Genomic DNA, 21,918 nt, shown 5'->3' on the forward strand with positions numbered 1-21,918 from the left:
GGTATACATGCACTTCAGATGGGCTGGTGTTTTGCCCCCTTCCCCCTTCAAATTTAGTTTAAAGCTCTGTCAATGAGCCCAGCTAACTCCTGCCCCAAGATCCTCTTCCCCTTCTGGGACAAGTGTATCCCATCTAAGGCCCAGAGGTCTGGTGCCCTGTATACCAACCCATGATCGAAAAAACCAAAGCCCTGATGGTGACACCAGTCTTGAAGCCACGAATTCATCTGTTGTGTTCTTCGGTGTTCATCCTCATCCATCCCCCCAACTGGAGGGATGGAGGAGAACACAACCTGTGCCCCCGACCCCTTGATCAGTTTCCCCAAGGTCCTGAAATCTCTCTTCATTCATTTAATACTTCTCCTGCTAATGTCATCGCTACCTACCTGAAAGACCAGAAGAGGGTAATAGTCCTTGGGTTTAACTAGAGAGGGGAGTCTTCTTGTGAGGTCCTTGATGCGGGCCCCAGGGAGGCAGCAGACTTCCCTATGCGGGTCTGGTCTGCATATGGGGCCTTCGACACCCTTCAGAATGGAGTCCCCCACTACAATGACTCTTCTGGGGTTCCTTTCAGAGCTGGTTTTAATACCTTTTCTAGAGTGACCTGGCCTTGGTGGTCCTTGATCTTCCTCATTGTTTGTCTCATTCTCTTTCTCCATGTCTTCATTCAAAAGTTCCAGGACCCCGAATCTATTGTGAAGAGGCACCATGGAGGGTGAGGGAGGTTGGGAGAGAATTTTCTTGCCTCCCTGAGCAGGGACCTGTTTCCAGTCTCCCTCATCTCTTAGGTCCCCTCCTTCTGCCTGGTAGCATGAGGGTGAGGGATCACCTGCCTTGCCTGGAGCATCTATTTGCTCCTGTTGATTCATGGGTGCCAAGGTGGAACTCCACCAATCAATCTCCCTTTCACATACACAAGCTGAAAGAACTAGACTGAGGTGACCACATGGGAACCTTTAGCATGAGTATGCCTAGACTCGCTCAAGTTTTAGTACAGTAAAAAACACTGCTAGCTACTCTTTGATCAATGTGAAGAACAGGATCTAATCCAGTTTGTCATTCCAGAAGCAAATATTAAGAGTATTGTATGGATTTCTCCTTCTACTAAAGGGAATCTAGTCTAACTAAAGCATGTCAGAAACTTTATTTACCTAACTCACTATCATGAAGTAGTGACAAGCAGGATCACTCTATGCAGTACTTCTCCGGCATAAGAGCTAGCAAGTAAAGGGAGTGCAGATGCAAGTGTCCTTTCCTCCTTCTCTTCAGAACAGCAGATCCAAATGGAGACTTAAGGGCTGCAGTTAGATGTACAAAACCCATAGGGCATACAGGATCCAGACTTTTGTAGGCCAGAGGGATCATGGTGAGAACAAGAGGGAGAAAAGATGTTCTGTTGACTGAATAGCTGAACTTCTGAGTACACACTGTCACAATACAATAAATTGCGCTTTTCTGACAGCCAGACTTACAGTATCTTAATAAGGAATAAAGCATTTTGGTGACCGCTGTAGGAAATCTATAGATTTTCCTACAAGACAATGTAACAGCCACACAATTACTAGAAAAGTAGGGATAACTTTGTGAAGAGCATGACAGTTGCACTGAGCAATACACTTCTGGCAAAGGAAATGTGGTTGCAGGACATCCTGTTGGGGAGTTGCACGCTGTCAGTGCAAGGTAAGAGTACAGAAAAGCCTGGCTTCCCCAGGTTAGGAACTCCATGTGGGAGTAGCAGTCAGAGCCCTTAGCACCTAGAATGCACCAGAGAGGCTATTCTGTTTTTGATGCACCTATAGGTTTAGCAAGGATCTAGCATTGCCCATTGCCTAGTTGTGAGTAGGGCCACAACCTGAAATTACACTCTTCAGTGGAGTCTGAGAAGCAAGAGCTTAAGACTTCAGGAATGCCTCTCCCCTGACTTAGAGGAATGGCTTTGGACTATGAATACTAGAAGACCTTTTTTTAAAAAAGTGACTACCAATCCTCTATGCCTACCCATAAAAAGTGTGAACAATCCCATATTTTCTATTAAGGTCTAAAGACTAGAAAGCTAACCCAGGAAGGAGAAGACATCACTTCATCCTCATTCAGAATAAAACATGCAATTTCACCAGAACGTGTAACACCTACCAGCAATGAAGGCAGTTTTGGAGTAGGAGGAAAAAGCATCTTCCCTATCTCCTTTTAAATCTTTACTGATGGACAGTAAATGATTTAAGATTCCCCGGGGCAAGGAGCCATGATGTTGTAGTTTGATAGTTAGGATACTTACCTGAGAGAGTCTTGGGCTGTCTTTGTATTTTAACATAACATCTTTGTATTTTACACTAATGTAACTAACATCTCTGCAGAGCTTGGTCCTGTAGGAATGAGTATGGTAGATGCCGCAAGAATGCACTTACAAGACAAAGCTGAAGTGGAAGGATAATTAAATCTATATGATTAGGCACCAGCATCAGACTGACAGGAACTGAAGCCACTTTGGAACAGGCAAAGAACTGCAGGTATTAAAACATTTAAAAAAATCAAATAGGGACAAAAAAAAGTTAATTAGGTGACTCCAGGGAGAAGACCCAATTCTCCTCTCAGTAAAACCAATTAAATTTGTTATTGATGGGCAACATGCACAGAGACAGGTGTAAAGTTTGCTGACAGGATATATGCATGGAAAATACTGGCACACAAGTGCTTTATATTTCAGATAGAGCTTCAAAGAATAAAACTCGTAAAGGTATATCTGAAACTATTCAGGCACATTGTCAGCTAGGAAAGAGTAGGAAGCCCCTTCTACTCAATTAGTCATACTGAAACGAGGATCAGAGTAAAGAGGTCTTGAACTCCAAACAAAGCAATGGATTAGAAGCAGCTATTTATGTCTTTGTAATTGCATGTGATGGAAGCTACTATTTATGTGGTGGTAGAACAAAACCACAAGCCTTCTGAAATACATTCTCCTTCCCTCCCCACAAAAGGATAACAGTAGGGGAAAAAAAAAAGCATGCACGTAAAAAAGGTGCAGTATATGTTTATTTAAAATAAGTACTCATACAGGACATTGATAACACATGGAAAAATCAGTCAGATTCTTGCTCCAAGTTATCTTTCTCTTACAAAAACTAATAGAAGCTGAATATTAGACTTGCTATTTGGCAATGTAAACATTGCAAAAAGAGTATGTATTTCCATTAGGAGGTACTTTGTTACATCTTATTCTTGGCTCACCTCCAGTTACATGACACCCATAGTCAGAATATGACTATGAAGTTGGAGACTGCAATATTCACAGAAGTTGAACGATGTTTAAATATATTTTTTTGTAATAAAACCAAGCCTACCCACATTTAACAGGTGACGCATCTTCAGATTAGCTGATTAAGGTTTCAACTGTAAAAGCTTATGATTTTTATTTCATTTTGAACCATAAAATTCAGTCTATTACATGAGATAACGAATCACAACGATGAAGCCATCTGCTTAATTTTTTCTGAAGTTATAGTTCAAAAAGGTAGATGTTGAGATAGCTTTACACTGAGATCCAAAAGTCTCCGTGTTTAAATTACTACTAAAAACCTTGTAAACGGTTCCAAAGGTGTTGTGGGTTGACCTTAGCCAGCAGCTGAGCACCCCACACAGCTGCTCACTCACTTTTCCCTCCGTCCCCATCAAGACAAGGAACAGAAGAAGAGCAGCAAAGGCAAGAAAACTCTCAGGCTGAGATAAAGACAGTTTAGTAAGTGAAGGAAAGAAAAAAAGACAAATCACCATACACAATATGGAATACTCCTTTGGCCAGTTCAGGTTGGCTGTCCTGGCCGCATCCCTCCCAATCTCTTGCCCACCCCCAGCCTACTTACTGTGGGGGCAGAGCAGAAAAAAAGAAAGCTTTGACCCAGGGCAAGGACTGTTCAGCAACAGCTGAAACATTGGTGCGTTATCAACACTGTTTTAGTCACAAATCTGAAACACAGCACCATAAGGGCTGCTGCGAAGAAAGTTAACTCTATCTCAGCCAGACCCAGTACAGAAAGAAACCCCAAGAATTCAGATATTAATATGCATGAGATATACTGCATCGTAACTCACTATTTGGAAGCCCAAAAATCAAAAGCAAGTCATCTACTGTAAAATGCTTTCAGCATACGAAACTGTGTGCCAAGTTTATCAAACCTGAAAGTAGTCCACTACAGTCAATACTGTTCTTAACATTTGCAGTAGTGGCTTTGACCAGTGTATTTATAAAACAAGTAAGCTTAAGGCCTTCCCCAAACATACAACTTTGTATGTGAGCTTGTGGGACTTATGTCCATGTTATTAAAACAGATCTGTTCTCCTCCTACAGTTTGGATATTGGTATTTACTGTTTACTCCCAGCAGGTTGTAAGCAGTACTGTACAGTAGATATGCATAAATAGAATCATAAATAAAAAAGCTAACAAGGTGCTCAGAAAGGCAGCTTAATGACTTTGCCACTGCACATGAGAACTCAGTTTATGATACTTGCTTACTCTAGTTCCAGGGGAAAAATATGTATTAAATATATAACTTCAGAAACTGCAGTTTCCATGCATCTCTTCTCCTACCCATAAGTAAATATCCTGGGAACAGAGAGCAGAAGTGATGGTGTGTGTAAGTCACCAGTGTGTTCACAGACCCTCAGAGCTCCTCAGTGTCTGTAGGAAGGACTGTTCTTTAAACCCAAAAGAACCCAAACAACACTACTCCCAAAGACAGTAGTTTTTATTAATCTACCATGAAACTAATTTATGTTAAGGGTAAAGGTGTTGAGCACCAAAGATGTTTAACCCACTGAAAGCCTTCAGGAGTTGAGAGCATAAACAGTGCATAGCTTTCTGGCACATTCAGATGTTTAAGGCAAATGCAGTCCCTCATTACCTCTTTGGGAAACTACTCCTCACCTCCAGAAAGTAATACAGGAGAGACAGTGAGAAGGTCTCCATAAATAAAACAATAAAGGCCATTGCAGAGTAAGACTGCCCACAAAAATTAACTTCTAGCACTGAGAGCAGTATTTAGCAATTCAGTTTTACATGTAAAGGCCGCTCCTGCAGAGCACTAAGACTCTACCAGTGCAGGTCAGTACTCGCAGCTCTGCGTTACTGGAGCAGGAGCTGCTTTGGGGCTCCATCCCAGGGGAAGGCACCCTCCCAGCAACTCAGGAGCTTCTCTCCATGCAGCGAGAGCTTTCTTTCTAGGAAAGAATGGGCTCACTTATAATCAGATTTGAACATGAACCAAGCAAGGTTATCTATCTGCCCAGGGTTTTAAAAGTAGCATTGCTCACTGAAGAGATCTATCATGATGAGAGGCTAAGGCACAACGAGAGTGAGCGATCAAGGCCATGATTTTCCATGTCCAACTTAACACAAACCAAGATGACTTCACTTCCAAGCAAGCTAAATTCACTTTAAGGCATCTGGGGGACACAGTGAACGCTGATAACGGCAGCTATCAAATCTAAACATGACTAGAGATATCTTTCTCATATGTGCAGGTGACCCAAATTTGAGTTCTGGGATGCTGGTGAACTAAAAAAAACCCACACAGTTTTGTTTGAGGTATTAGAAATGTTACAGCTTGCGCACAGTTCTATTGCTTGCCACAGGCCTTGATGCAGATGTGCCAGAACCACCAGAATCACTCACACTTTGCCCTGGGTAGATGCTTCTTGCGCAGGCTTTGCTCCGTGAAAATGAGCAGCAGCAAAAGCAGCAGCCCTAGCTCCCCTTTCCTCTCTCACGGCTTTCCCACAGCAGGTCAGGCTAGCAGCAAACAGGGATATTCTTTATTCTATAGTGCTACACAGCAGGCAAGCTCACTTTTAAATATATCCAAATAGAAGTTTCTAAACTGCAAAATAAATACATTTCTTAGTGTAAGTTATGCAGCAAAATGTAGGTTATACCTAATATTTCATGGTAAATGTAGTGTTATTTAACTTTTTTTCCTTGTCCTCGGTGTAGCAGATACAAGAGGCCCATCTGAACAAGATTAAGACTTCCACAGAAAGTAACAAATAAGTTTACTTTCTGGGTTTTTTACTCCCTGTCATAACAAAATAGTGATCATCTTGCCTGCTCTTTGTGAAAGGACCTTTTGATACACCAGGCATTCCTTTGTTACATGCCGTTGCTGACTTTCCTTTAGGGAGAGGCTTCTTGGCTGCTGGGGCCAAGCTTTCATTTACTTGCAAGTTTTTGGTTGAAGGCTGACTTTTTGTGGAAGGCTGCTCTGGCTTTTTTTTGGTCACTGCCGCTTTGGCTGAAGTTTGAGGAAGCCGTACAACAGATAAGGGAGTGCGTTCAGGAGGCCTGGATGAAGTGGGTCCGACCTGAGGGGGTTTACTGACATTTGGCTGCTTATTGACAGCTGATGATACATTTTTGCTTGTTGATACCATTGTAGGTGGTGACTTCGATGCTTTGCTAACTGCAAGGGAAGGTACAGAAGCTGAGTGTTTTAGGACTGAAGCACTTTTCAGGTTCCTTGCAAGGTCAGAAACTGTTTGTGGAGGTTTCTGAGGATGCTGACACTCAGTTCCAGAGGTCTGAATAGCATTTCCAGAAGGAGGTTTTGCAGGGAGCTGCTGAGAATGTGCAAACTTGGCAACAGTACACAGATTTGTAACAGGCAGTCGAGCAGCCCTCGGAGCAACTGAATTCGCTTTGGTTTTAGTGACAGATACAGGCTTGCATTTAGCAGGGACATGCTTCTGTTTTGAAGCCATTGTTTCAGCTGTCCCAGGCAAGCGAGACAGCTGTGTTTTAGAGGATGAGAGCACAGGATGTAGCCCTGGTGCTGGGGAGCTCCGAGGCAGGGCAAATTTCACCTTGGGAGCATCAGGGGACCGAATACGTTTGCGCAATGTTTCGGAGTGAACAAGAGCTGTTCTCATTCCTGCAGATGAAGAGCTTTTGCTTGCAGGCTGTGAAGGAGCAGAAGCTGGTGAGTTGTGTGCAGGAGACTCCAGTTTCCTTGAGGTGCCAGCTAATGGTCTGAAAGGAGAGTGCAGGCCTGTCGCTGAAGACCCTTGTAATTTGGACTTGACCGGCAACGACTTTGCTGTGGGGGATGGGGGCACTGGCACTTTCGGTGATGCCAGGGCAGGGGACTGAGGACGTTTAGCTAAAGCCTTCTTGGCACTGGCCCCGAGAGCCGAAACAGGAGTCGGGGGTTTTGATGGCTGCTTTTGAAACATATTGACAGCTGACATTGGATTCATAACAGGAGGTTCCTGAATTCTAGCTGACGAGTTGGGGACACTGTCACTGGTGACCCCTTTCTGAAAGGCCAGTATTTTTTGCTCCAGAGTTGCAAACTGAAGCACTCTGCAAGGATCATATTTAAGCAGAAAACCTTGAAGAGTGTCCCAGCCTCCACCAACACGTACCATCACATGCTTGCCATGTAGCATCTGAGAATGGACAAAAAAGGTGTGGGAGCAGAAGAACAAGAAAAATTTCTATTTTGTTTTATGCAGCATTATGTCATCTTACATTAACATTTATTGAAATTGACTAACAAACAGGACCTCTTTCTTACAGAGAAACATTTAAAAAAAAGAGAAAGTATGTCATAAATAAGGTTTATGCTTCCCAATTCTTTTATGAAATAGTTTCTCCTGCAGAGACAGTCATTATGTGTTGGGAAATAATGAAAGCATATATACAGAAGACATTTTAACCATTCTGTCAACATGTTTATTCAGTATACAGAGTTTTGGATACAGGTTTTGTTCAAATTATGGATGTCCTCATAACACAGTTATGCCTGCTGAAGAGAGTGCTCAACTATCCTACAAATTATAAACCCCAAGTGCCCAGATTTTGAACAAGTAACGTTCTCAGGACATTCTATAGCATTATCCTTATTTATACGGCAAGTCATTACCGAAATTTTAGAAACACCACAGAAAAGCATTAACTTAAAGTGGTTGCAAAAATCAATGGTTAAGATCTTGACTTGGATAGATTGGATCGGTGGGCCAACATTAACAGGATGAGCTTCAACAAGGCCAAGTGCCAGGTCCTGCACTTGGGCCACAACAACCCCATGCATCGCTACAGGCTTGAGGAGATGTGACTGGAGAGCTGTCTGGAAGAAAAGGATCTGGGGGTTCTAATTGACAAGCAGCTGAACATGAGCCAGCAGTGTGCCCAGGTGGCCAAGAAAGCCAACGGCATCCTGGCTTGTATTAGGAATAGTGTGACCAGCAGAAGTAGGGAGGTGATAGTCCCCCTGTACTCTGCACTGGTGAGGCCACACCTGGAGTATTTTGTCCAGTTTTGGGCACCTCAATATGAGAGAGATATCGAGGTGCTGGAGCAAGTGCAGAGGAGAGCAACGAATCTGGTGAAGGGCCTGGAGAACAGATCCTATGAGGAGAGATTGAAGGAGCTGGGACCGTTCAGTTTGAGGAAGATAAGACTAAGGGGAGACCTTATCACTCTCTACAACTACCTGAAAGGACATTGTAGAGAGGTTGGTGCTGGTCTCTTCTCACAGGTGATTAGTGATAGAACAAGAGGGAATGGCTTTAAACTGCAACAGGGGAGGTTCAGACTGGACATTAGGAAAAAATGTTTCACAGAAAGAGTGGTCAGACAGTGGAATAGGCTGCCCAGGGAGGTGGTGGAGTCACCATCTCTGGATGTGTTTAAGGGTCGTTTAGATGAGATGTTGGTGGATATGGTGTAGGGGAGAACTTTGTAGAGTAGGGCTGATGGTTGGACTCGATGATCCCAAGGGCCTTTTCCAACCTGAATGAATCTATGATCTAACCTACTTTGAATAGGGGATTGAATGGGTGATGTGGCATCCCAACCTAAATGATTCTGTATTTCTCAAACAATACCATAGAGGTATTCCACTTAAAAGCATTTTTCTCCCAATTAGGAATATAAATTTGGATTCTGAGAAACTACTTACTCGTATGAAGAGTATTTTATCTCCCAGTCTATAACGTCCTTCTGATAAGTATTCAATTGAAAATCGATGGGAACAACTGCAGGGAGGATCTTCTGCTATATGTTTAACCTAGTTATTAAAATTGAAAGCATTTGTTAGTATTTTGACAGAAGCATGTGTTTAACAGTTTATTGAGAGATTTAATACAAGAAAAGATACTGATATTTTCATCCCATAATCTAAGAAAACACTAGAATTCTATTCTCTCACAAGAAAATCTCAGCTACATAGAGCTTCAAAATGTAGAACAAAAGATTAAAAGAAAGAACCATATGTACAGGCAAATATTTTGAGTTGTTCCAATCCAATTTTTTTCATTTCTTCGATTTTAAGCTATTTCTACTTTCTTTTTTAAGATTTGTCCATAACACTATGCATAGTGGCATCAATTCCAACCACGACCTTGTAAAGACACTGTTATGGTCTCTAGAAATTGAAACAAGTGCCTGGGTCTCTCCGGTGACCAAATCCATTGCTACACCTGACTCAGGGCTACTTCAGCATTCTCCCTAACTTTTTGTAATGCTTTTATAAGTTAATCTTCTATGTGACACCCAAGAAGGAAACCACTAAAAAAAGGAAAAAGGTAGTACCCAAATGAGTCCAGGGTTAGAAAAGATGTGCCTCTTACAGCTACTTAGAAACTTAAAAAAATTGGAAGATCAAGACTATTGCCAAGCAGGAGAAATAGCAAAATTTTTTAGAGGGAGTGAGGATCTGATGGCTGACATTCCCAAAGAAGTGGAAGTTCTACATTACAACACAGAGGACCTTTAAAATAAATGAATTTTAAAGTCTCAACATGCATTTTAAAGCAAAATAGGAAAGTCATTCATCATTCCTTTTGGACCAGTTCATAAGATGTACAAATCATTTCCTTTTCTGCATACATATTCATTTCCAATTGGTACAGCTACAGAGGTTTTATTTAAAGTCTATTCTTCCAAGAGTTTCATCAAAGCCTACTTTAACATCAAATTGAAGAGAAGCATATGTTACAGTCATAGAATATTGACACACCAGAAAAACTGAATGCGTATTTCTTATACTCAAAGAAGCAATGAAGGGTGTGATGGTGGTGTGGGAAATCAAGGCAAATTATATGCACTGAGGCGTTAACTCTAAAACATATAGGACAGCATATTGCTTACATTTTCAAAAAAAAATATTTGTTCACAAGAGGTGCATAACCTTCTGTTTTCTATTTAAGGAGGTTCACAAATATTAGACGAAAAACAGCCTATGCTTACTGAGCCAGATCATATAAGTACTAAACTTAAGAGTTTGATTAAAGTCTATATCACAATAAACAAGTAGTACTTACTGCCTCATGTAGCTCCCCATGGTGACAACATGACTTTGCTGTACTAATAGGTGATGGTGGTCCAGAGGTCATCAGCAGTGTTTCTTCTAGTTCAATTTCCTTCTCTAGTTTTATTAGTACAGGAGGTTCAACTCCATACCTCAAATACAGAAGTATAGAGTTTAATTGCTAATTTACTAAAGAAAACAAAAAGAAACTGATGATAACAAATATGCAAAATTCTGAGTGGCTTGACTGACAGGAAAGAGCACTAAATCAGTCAGAGGAATAACTGCCTTGATAATCCAAAGACAAGGAGCACTCTGAGTTTCTACTAGAAAGGTGGTCTCGGAGCTGCCACAGAAGGCAGTAAAAATACTGTTAATACTACACAATTTAGGTCACATCCAATTTCGATGAACTATCTTAAAGCTTCCAGCTCTGCACTAGAAAGAAATTAGAAGTCTAAATTTAGGGAATGAGATACCTGCCAAAAAGCTTAAAAAAAATAAAGACCTTAAACCTGTATTTAATGTTCAGTAAGTTCTTCCAAGATGTACACATACTTATAAGCTGAATATAGCACTGAAACATAGTTATAAAAAGCAGTGTGGATCAGCACCTCTCCATGAAGAGTCTGATAAATACTTGAAAAAAATACTCATATTGTACAACTGTCCTAGAAAAGCTACTCAATACTTTCTGCACAGAATTAACATCTACTGCACTGCACTTAATGACTGCAGATGGTCTTAACTTTGTCTTAACTTTTACTTAATAGAATGCGTTCTTCCATTTCTTGTTAGGAGCATGTGCGGATCACATACCTGGATACAATGCGCCCAACTTCCAACAGACAAAGATACACTTGTCTTGGATCCTTGTGCAAAACTAAATGGAAAGAGAATAAAAGGGAGTTACAGCTCATATTTACTGTGGGGAGGCCTGTGCAATTAGCTACAGAGAAGGGAAGGATAAGGAACAGATGACTATAACTTCACCATCATTCTACCCAGAGGATGAATAAAGTGGTATATGCTTTCAAGTCTAATTTTCTATTCCATAAAGTGTTTAAGCCCATCCTGGAACTCCTGAAATCAAACTCTTCTCTACCTCCTAAGAGAAATACACTTTATTTGGTTTTATGCTGCTGATATAAACTGGAAAGAAAGAGATCCGAGAGCTTTCCCTTCCCTATCCCCAAATACATTATCACAGTATTAAAGATGAAGAGCATTCAACAACTGCAAACAGGAAAGGTACTTCATCTGTTCATGCTTGTGCGTACAGACAGATAGGCACACACACTCTATTGGTGAACAGTCATAGGAGAATACACAGCAAGGGACCTAACTGACAAGTGGATGGCTATGCAGTCAGTCAGCCTAAGTGGTTTAAACCCTTGGCTGTGGAAGAATAATCCAGGTGATTCTTACCATTTCAGTAAGCAACAGATTTTATTTTTCTTATCACTTTAAAAGTTCTGGGTGCCAGAAGGGTCCATCCATATGACAGATTCACCCAGTTCAACTAGAAGATACCACTTTGCCAGTGGTGACTCCCCTACCCCTCATTTCACCCCTCTCTATCAGATCCCACCTCCTGCCCCATCCACCCAGAGGTTTTCTTCAGAATTGGTATCTTTGTGAGGCTGTATCTGAAAAGGATGGTCAAAACCCCTGACCATAAGATGGTGAGAATGACATTGGTTTAAGAGACAAACACTCAGATTCAAACATCAGATACTCGCTTCTGATCACAGAAAAGAATCAACACAATTCCAGATATGTTAGTAGCACAGAGTTTTCCACTAGGCTTTGCTTCTTGAAGACTGTGCCCACATTAACCCAGCTAGTGCCCAATGCAGAGGGCTGCTTTGCACCCCTCAGTTCAGAGCAGCTCTAGCAGCTGCATGCACTCGAGCATGTAGGCACACTAAATGACAATCAGGAGCACTGAAGAATGAGATGAAATAGTGGAGTTATAGCCAAACGGTGTGAAGGTGACCATGGCAGGTCTTCTGGGTTTTCCTGACAACTTTGAAATGAAAACAGTCAATTATTTCTACTGCTGCAGTGAAGAACAGAAGAGGCAGAAGGAAAACAGTGTCTGTTTTGGTTTCTTGAAGCTTTCTTGTGCAAGAAAATGGAAAAAGAAACAAGGCCATGAACAGAGAAAGAAAATAGTTTAAAATCTCACAAGTAACTACTTCCTCCTCTGTTCCCACAGAAGCCTCAAAATTGAGATGCTTTTCACATGTTCTAAGAACAGTTACGTGAATGCTTTAGAAAACAAACCATTCATGTGCTTTCCTAGCCAACTAGGAATACTGCCTAATAACTCAGAAACCAAGGGCTGGGAGAAAGGTCTTTCAACTTCCCTCAATGCACCTGCATGGCATCATTCTTTCCCCCACCACCATCAAGTGGTGAAAATGGGTAAAGCTGTAGATACAATTTTCATATGGTGTAAAATTTATATGAACAATTCTGACTTTCTTCACACCATGGAGTAACAATATTCAGCAGAAACCGGAAATTCACTCTGAAGAGAAACCTAATGAGCCAGCTCTATATTTACAGATGAAATCTATCATCTTTCTGATGTTCAATTTAATATTTAAAATGATTTTGCTTTAAATAAGACTGAAGTGTTTCCTAAAGTATAAGCTGAGTATGAAGTCAGATGTTCTTGTTTACATCATCTACTCCAGTTTGTAAGTCTACTTTTTAAAAGATCTGATTATGAAGGGTAAATCTAGAATAGAAAGTTGATAGAACCATAATCTAAAAGGTACTAGAAGTAATTTAAATATATTTTTTTCTTCCTGTTTTTGTCAGCTGTGACAGAAGTGGTATAATTTGCCTGAATCCAGAAGAGAAAAATCCAAATATAACCCTAGCAGAGGTCGAGACATTTGTTTTGTCTCAATGTCAAAGGGCATCCCATGATGGCTACTCTCTCTTTCTGCTGTCTCAGGAGCCACTTCACAGCCATCCACACTTTTCAGGAGGTGTTGCTGTATGTATCTGATGGGAAAAAGACAATAGTCAAATTTTCTTTCCCTTATTTAATTCATAAAGAATGGCTTGAAAGTTTGATGGAGAACATCAGTGGAAAGAATGTTTCATCAAGGAGGCTGCAAGTCTGCTCATTTCGACTGCCAAAAAGGCTCACAGAAGCTATTTATGCCATAAAGCAAGCTGTGTCAAGAGTTACAATCAGACTTCAAAACACTTCTTGGCTATGAGCGAAAGCCACAGCAATAGAAAATCCTGTCTGCTTATCTCAGAGAGGCTAGACAGGTTCTAGTTACCCATCCACTTACAGGAACTAAGATGTTTAAGCAATGCAATTCATACAAGTTGAACTGAAAAAAATATTAAGACTAATTTTCTCATAGCTCAGTTCTACTCGTCTGTATTTCCTGGTACTGAAAAGAAGATACACTCACTAGTTAAATCAAAATGAGACAGATGCAAATGAGGATGTTCTCAACTATTTTAAAAGATGACTTATCCAGTAGTGAAGGCACGGACAGTCCAACTCGCAGGGAGAAGAGCTTGAAAGAAAAGCAGTTAATGAAAACAGTGTCTCCCATTTAAATAGCATTAAGTGGCACAAAGGCTTCAAGAAAATCTAGTAAATATTGTGACAAATTAATTTGATTATTGAAAACAAAGGTTCTTCACAATTTTTTGCTATTCTGCTGACAGACAGATATTTTGCCTTTTTTTAAAAAAAAAAATCCACAAAATAAGAAAATGGTTGGCATGCCACAGAAACATTTGTATTAATTTTTACTGACATAATAGCTGGTAGAGGAGCATTTCATTATTTACCATGTGATGAAAGCACAGTTCCTCTTAATTAGCAGTCAAAAAAAATTTATTCCATCTGGAAGGATCAGTCTAGCAGCTGTTTGTTATAAGGGACAGACTGTGCACTGGGGCAGGCATACACACAGTTGGCAAATTAGTTTTATAACTAACTTATTAAATGGGAAAATACAAATGGTTTGGAGTCATGTCAAGTAGGTTCTGAAGTAAATGTTAATTACCAACAGACTGTTGCCACTTCAGGCACAACGCTCTGATGTAGTCACCAAATTTAGCAGTCATGAGTGCATTATTCTGAGGGCTTTCTGCAACAAGAATGAGCTCTAACACCAAATAAAGGATCTTATTGTGAGTTGACTCCGTGGCCCTATGGTCTTCTTGCACAGGGAAAGCAAAACCATGCTTTTCTCCTCTGTTTCTCAGTGGGCCTTTTTACTGAAGGAAAATATGTAAGTTTGCTGCACAGCTGTTGCTCCTCCGTTCATCCTGCACAGCAACTTTTAGAAGTCTGGAAAAGCATCATGCAAGTTAGAGACATCACTGAACTGATTTTTCAAGGCTTTTACTTGAACACTGCCTTAAAATAAATAAAAGCCTTAATAGCTTGCACAAGACAGGAACAGTCGTGACAAAGGCTTCAAAAGACTATACACAAGAGATCTCCCTGACCAGGTAGTTATCTACATACAGATCAAAGCAAATCTTACAAAAAGATAGATGTACCTAAACCTTCAGATTCAAAGAGATAAGTCTCATCAACTCCAATGGCTCTACACCAGTTAAGAAAGTTGGCTGTATTATCTCTGGCAAAAAACGATCCTGATGGAGCATCCTTCTTACATGGAACTTTTCTCATAGGAAAATTCTGGCAAGGGAAAAAAACAAGTGTGCACATCAATTGCCAAAAGCATATTTGCAAAGGAAAATAAACTGTAAATTCTGACTACAGAAACAGTGGTTAGTAACTATTTTGTGTTCAACCCACCATGTACTCTATGAAATAAAAGCTACGCTAACGTAGATGGCATTCCACCTTATCTTTGTGAACAGTCACTGAGTGAACGATCCTTACTTCTGCAGCCTTTCCCAAAGCTGCCCATACAGTTGCTTCCCCACATGCTGAGGTAAAAGTTTTAGTGGTGGTTTCACAGGTCTACATAGTTATTCCCCGCTCTCAAGCTCTGATTGTAGCACAGAGAGAGAAGCCCAAATCAATTACACTATACTTGGCTGTCAGATTTCAACATTTTAGAGCCCATTCTAGAGAGCAAAGGGAATCAAAAGGGAACAAAGGGCCATTTCCTTGAAAACAATTCAGTACTTATTTGTTTTTAAACTGGTATCTTCAAAACTAAACAACCAGTTCAAAGGTACACAAGTTGCACATCTTGTCCTCCTTAAAAAAAAAAAAAAAACAAAACAACAAACCCTAAGGATTCGCAGCATTCATATAGCTCTTGTATAAATACTATTTGCCATCCTAAGACTGCTGTTTTGTGTCCTGCCACCTCCCCCCAAGTTAATAATAAATATAATATTAGTAATTATATTACTTACTGGTACATATCCATTATTCAAAACTAATGCTTTACTAGATAAAACAGTAAGAGGTAAACACAAAAAAAATGGTCTGGCTATGATGAAACAGTTCCTCCTGCCCCCAAGGGAAAAAACTACCAATTAGGGCACATTAGCTGGTGAACTATTATTTGACAAATTCAAGTATCGCTGTAGCTATACTGGGTACCTGTACATTGAACATATGCTACCTGTACAAATGTTACATGGTTTTACAGTCCAAAGTGAAACATCACTATTTTTCATTGTACAAACACAGACCGCAAGTTGCTTGAGATTCACATTTCAACTCAGCCTTGGTTCCTAACAAAACCACTGAAGCCCATCTCCAGGTACATCTCAATATGGATATTTTCATGGCTACCCTATATAATTGAGTTTAGCCACCAGTTTCTGGAATAAAACATTCTACCAAGTGTCAGTGGATATCTTGTTACCAACCCACACTGATGTTATCAGGGGAACAAACTTCAGACATGGACTAGCTCTACCTCTGGCAAGAATTCTACTGAAATCGAACTAAAAAACTAATAAGGACATTAGAGTTTGATTAACAAAGTCAGTCATTTGTTGCATAAGGACAGTTTATCCATCTATAATGCCACACTGTTGTTAATCAGTCTCCGGATACACAGCTCACAGAATGCTGCTTTGGGAAGCCTCACTCACCTGCTTTCCTTTTACTAATACTTACAATTAAAGACTATATATGTATTAAAAAAATTAATTAAAAAAAAAAATCACAATATGACTTACCCTTAAATTATTTGAGTTACAACATTTTTTAATTGTGTTTTGAAGAACACCAACCAATTGGCAGAGTAGTACCCCATTATCAAGTTCTTCTAGCAGTTGTTCTGCTTTGATTTCTATTCCTAAAAAAGAAGGTCAATATTAGAGTTACTCCACAAAAGGTAAAGAAGTTTCATATGAACTTAGAGGCAACTCAAACAGCATTCTATCCATCATATCATGTACTACAGTGTTAAATACTGAAAATCAGTAGAAATATATAAAACTAAAATCAAATATCCACTTAGATTTTAATTAGACTAGCAAGATTCATAAATATAAATTAGAACAATTAATCACCCTACTTCTAAGAGGTGGCAGCTAATAAAATCTGAAACTGAAGCATGTATTTTAATGCAATTTTCCTAGCCATTCAGGCTCAAATACACCAGATCTTAATAGTACTATAGATATTAAGTGTCAACATTGACTGGAATATTGGAAAGTGCTTTGGAATTTATGAGACAGTGATTTATTTTTCACCTCACCCAGTAAGCCAGACAGCCAGATCGACAGATCTTCTTGCATAGGCACCAAAGTTGCTTCATGCCGCACAGATATCCACTGGTCATACAGGCACACATCTGCCAAACCTGGCCCATGTCTGGGAGTCAGAGGACTTCGGGGACTTAAGGGAAGGTCATCGCCAAACCACACCTGGAGAAGATTTCAGTAAGCTGAAGACAGCGAGCTCTAATATTTGCAGTCAGATGACAAAAACTCACAGTTCTGAATTATGCTAGAGATCTATTATTCAAAGCATTTGTTCCCCTTCAGACAGATACACCAAACCAACACAACAGTAATCACAAACAGCTCAGCTCTCATTAGTAACTCCTGTATCAAAAGTACTACTATGTTCATTCTCTTGACTTCTTTGGATTTAAACTTACATACTCCCCTGAATACTAAATAAAGAAAACATGCATTAAATTTGTGTGGGGTTTTTTCCCTCTGCACATTTTAAATAATGAGATCTGCAGTTTATCACATAATTTACTACAGACTACCGATTTCTTTGTTCAAACATTTCAGAGGCATCTTGTGCTTAAATCATGAAAATGATGATGTTAAAAGAGGAAATATATTCCTGTACAAGAACATAACACACTTTAAATTCTTAGCATTTTTCTTAAGGATTGCATATTTTCAAATTGAGAGATACCTTTACATTTCAAGAAAAGGACCACACTGAAATTTCATGTACAAAATTCTCAAAGAGAAAGTGTCCTTCTGGTATTAACTACTTACTTTCAGTTCAGGAAGTGTGTGAGTTTATAAAATATATTTATTTGTACTAAAGTGACTAACTAGAACATAGGGTTTTTAAAAACTCCTCTTAATCATCAAGCAAGTTTTTAAATAATCTCAGCCTTGGAGTTCAAAACCTTCTTAGGTAATAGCCCTTAAGAAGAGAAAGAATCACCTATCTGATATAACACTGGGTTGTCTATCTTGTCACATTGCTCCATTTGTAAAATGGGAAAACTATTACTTTTTTTTTTTTTTAACTAGAGATAACTCTGGGGATTCTAGCACTTCATTTGCTTCAGGGTAGATTTTTGCATTAAAAAAAGTATTATACAGGTTTCAAATATTAAAAAAGGCATTTACCTGAACTGCATTCTGCATGGTCACCTGCATTTACATTAGTTTCTTCCCCTGGGGAAAGAGAAGAGCGTTTTTAATACAGTCCCTCCTACTTTCATGAAAATCCCAAGAAAAACCCATCAGTGCTGTTTTGGAAAAATAAGAATGTGTCTGATCAGAAATGGAGGGGGAGAGAGGGAAGTATCTTAGTAGCTAAGGTTTTGATCCAGTATTCATTCAACTTCAGTTAGTTCTCTGCTCTTAAATAAAGCAGCGGTTACTACAGCACAAAGTATCAACTAACTTCATATGCATAAATAATACTCCCAGGTTTGCATGATTTTAAAGAGCTGTAAGGCATTTACTTTGCCAAAATACTTCAAACCATTCTTGGATTTAACAACGATGGCATTCACCATCTTGTACAATTGTGCATATACGCATCCTGAGTTTACATTAAATACTTTGAAGATTATGAACATCTTGCAGCAAGGAAATAATTCAGAAGAATGAGATTTCTTCCTGCATAGATAACATGAGAGAAGTCAATGTTTTTATTAACTTCTGATGGGATTTTGACTTTCCAGGCAGCTAGCACACACCTATGTTTTTTCAACACAACACTGCAACTATTGCAGCAATATGGTAATCATGACAACTCCCTGGCAAAACAATCCTTAAGGAAAGTTTTAGAGGCAATCTGGTCAACCCTTTCTCTCCTGAAACCAATACAGTATTTTCCAGCAATGCTTTCAATCATGGGAAAACCCAGCACAAACTCTCCACTGGGATGGGGATCAGTAAGTCTCTCCACGAGGTCTAGAGGTGCGCAGTATTACTGGGTTAGCTACATACACATGTACCAGAAGGAATTTCCTCAGCATAATTCTCCACAATGGTAGTGGTGGGCATTACAACCTCAAAATGTACCTATCTGTGTCTTGAAGCCAGTTAAAAGCAACTCTCTCGCTCCATTACTTAATAGCTGCAATAAAATTTCATCTTACTGATTAAGCTGGAAACCAGATTGCAGACATTGTCAGTCGGTTTTAACTCATCTGTTTTCCCTTAAAAATAAATAACTTCCCTCTCCTGTCCCAGATGCTTAAGCTTTATACATAGACGGCATTCTTCTCTCCTCCTCCATCTGTTGCACAACCTGACCTTCCTACAACAAAAGGCCGAATAGCCCATCAAAGATGACCCAATTCTTGTAAAAATTCTCCCCCTTCCTCTTACCCAGAAAGCAGAATGGTGCCGTTTCCTCCCCCTTTTTTTCCTCCCACGCTACACGCTGACACACGTCAGGCATTTCAAATAACTTACAATGACCAGCAAACGAGCAACCAGTTTGTTTTCAGACTGAAGCCACTTCCTTGTATCAGGATTGCTAGCACTTCTCAAACTTTATCACAGACACTCCAAGTGATATCTTTCTCCTTCCTTTTATTTCTAGAGGGGGAAAAAAAAAAAAAAAGAAAGAAGAGACATCCTCTTCTTGATGTCATTTTTCCTTCTATGAATGAACAAGGGAAGGGCAGTGTATATACCAAGCATTACTAATGAGCATGTTATGCTTCCCACAGCTTTGTCCAGGGGAATACATTTTTCTTTAGCATAAGAAAGCTATTGTCTCAAGAGAGTCGCAGTAAGAGGCTTCATTGATTAAAAAAATAAATAAAACAACAGCAGAACAGCCAGTAAAGAAGTTGGTCTCATTAAAATAAGGAGCTCCATATAGGCTAACAAGAGCTCTAGCATACTATCTGCCAAGAGAAAACAAAAGGCAGCCTAATTCACAGGGAGCACTCAAAACTCGAACAAAGCAAAATATTCACACAGCAGATATCACAAGAATGCTCAACATCTGCAGTTTTGTGGCATGCCTAACAAAAAATAGTCTAAAAAAAATTATAAAAAGAGGAGATTGAAGAAAATGGTGGCACTTGAACTTCAAGGGCCTGTTCTTCTAAAACAAGTTATTTTGTAAGTCCATATGCCAAAGGGCTCTCTAGAAAGTCAAACGGCTTCACTTATTATTAGGACATGTGAATAACCCTTAACAAAAAACCCCTCTGATGATACAGATTATCCTGAACGAATTTTGAAAAATTAGCATAGTAAGAATTATCCATTTTCAGATCCCAAACAGTCCAGCTCTGAGATTGCAGGGAATACAGATTAATGTAGCCTTATCACTTACAGGGAGAGGCATGGGATGAGAAGACCCAGAAGTCTGCCACCTTCAAGTAGTCAGCCTGTAAAGATGCAGAAGGTGCTGTGGGGAGGTGAATACTGCAATACCAGGTAGAGTCATAACCAAATCTGACTTCTTCCAAAACCAGTTGGGTTCCCTGCATCAAAAAACTGTACATAATGAATGAAGCAAGTATTTGATGTTGAATTCGGGCAGCTCCAGCTAGAACTGAATCAGTTTCTACACATGCCAGTTTTATCAACTCACCTTCATTCAGCAGGCATTTGGTATTCAAGGATCACAGCTGTGAAAGAAAAGACCCCAAACTGAAAACACACTGTGTCATGTCCCATGCATAGCCTTAGGCCATGCCATTCCCATTTCCAGGCCAGTTGATATCTCTGAGGTCCCTAGGAGGGCTCTCTACCTGCTTCACCCCTTAAAACAGGGGAAGCACCGGAAACCTGCAAGCGCCTTCTAACCAGGGTAGCAACCAGCCCAGTTCCAAGCTCAGCAAAAACAGAGGTCCCCCACCACCAGCATCACTCTCAGAAAACACCTTATTTCTGCTGGCACTTCTGCTGCCATGGGATGGAAGGAGAAATGCCACCTAGTAGCACCTTACAGCCTGATCAATACAGCAACACTGATTTACTGCGAGACAGGCGGTCAGCCCCAAATGATACACTGGGGAAGGCAGGAGCTGCCTTTGGCCAACTGCCAAACCTCCAATAAAGGGCTGGAGCTATGGATTGACATTAGGAAAGAGAGGTGAGAAAAATATACCTATCTACTGACACGTGTCATAGGGACAGGCATTTCTCAGGAAAGGGGGTGCAGACACACCCCAGACATAACCCACACAGGGCAGCCTCACAAGACCACAGTCTGCCTCTGCTTTCCAGAGAGATGCCCACCACTTTGCCCCCAGGCAATCTGAGGAACAGCAAAGTCAGCAAATACTAAAGCACTTTCCACAAATACTTCAGGGTGCTGAACACATGCTCTGAGATGCTACACAAGATAGTCTGCTTAGTATCAGTTAGTATCATTCAGTGAGGCGCAACCAGCAAGACACACTACACTAATTACAAGCCATTCTATAGCACAAGATGAACCGAGTCCAAGTCCCATTTTACTCCACTGCAGAGTTTACAGAGAAACAAAAAGAAAACAATCCACAACTCCACAGATACCTAAAACATACATGAAGCAGCCATTGACCTAGCTTAAGTTGAACCTACAGGGAGTTACAGATTCATTAAAAAGCCTTAGGTTCCCAGACTCATTAAAAAAAAAAACTTGGGTAGAAACACTTTTACATCTTTACCCTATATTTAAGATATATAACACGTCATCTTCTATTCCATCAACACCCAAAGACAGTCACAACAGACTAACCCAGAGCAGCTGGAAAGTGTAGATTAGCCTTGACAGTGCCTACTGAAACCCACGTTTTTAAACATTCTGCAATGAAAGAAGCTGTCAAGTTAGTATCTGTTGAAACCTACTGCAGGACAGCCAAGATTTTTTTTGGTACATATATCCTAACATGCAGAAGAGGCAGGCACAACAAGAGACGGCCACAGAGCAGAGTGTTACTCTGGCTACAGCAATTACAGAGCCCTTTT

General features: G+C 40.1%; 1 protein-coding gene across 1 annotated transcript; it reads right to left on the minus strand.

Annotated features, from left to right (window-relative positions):
- Positions 1–3,012: 3,012 nt before the first annotated feature.
- GAS2L3 (growth arrest specific 2 like 3) lies at positions 3,013–19,483 on the minus strand. The gene is made up of 9 exons (XM_074825409.1): positions 19,417–19,483; positions 18,115–18,162; positions 16,989–17,157; positions 16,465–16,583; positions 14,854–14,995; positions 11,119–11,182; positions 10,313–10,451; positions 8,950–9,057; positions 3,013–7,435 (listed from the first exon to the last, which is right to left on the minus strand). The coding sequence occupies exons 2-9, from the start codon at positions 18,142–18,144 to the stop codon at positions 6,044–6,046; spliced, it is 2,163 nt and encodes a 720-aa protein (XP_074681510.1). The 5' UTR covers positions 18,145–18,162; positions 19,417–19,483; the 3' UTR covers positions 3,013–6,043.
- Between the last annotated feature and the right edge of the window lie 2,435 nt (positions 19,484–21,918).

This window comes from Strix aluco, chromosome 5 (genome assembly GCF_031877795.1).
Source record: "Strix aluco isolate bStrAlu1 chromosome 5, bStrAlu1.hap1, whole genome shotgun sequence".
NCBI classification, from domain to species: domain Eukaryota; kingdom Metazoa; phylum Chordata; class Aves; order Strigiformes; family Strigidae; genus Strix; species Strix aluco.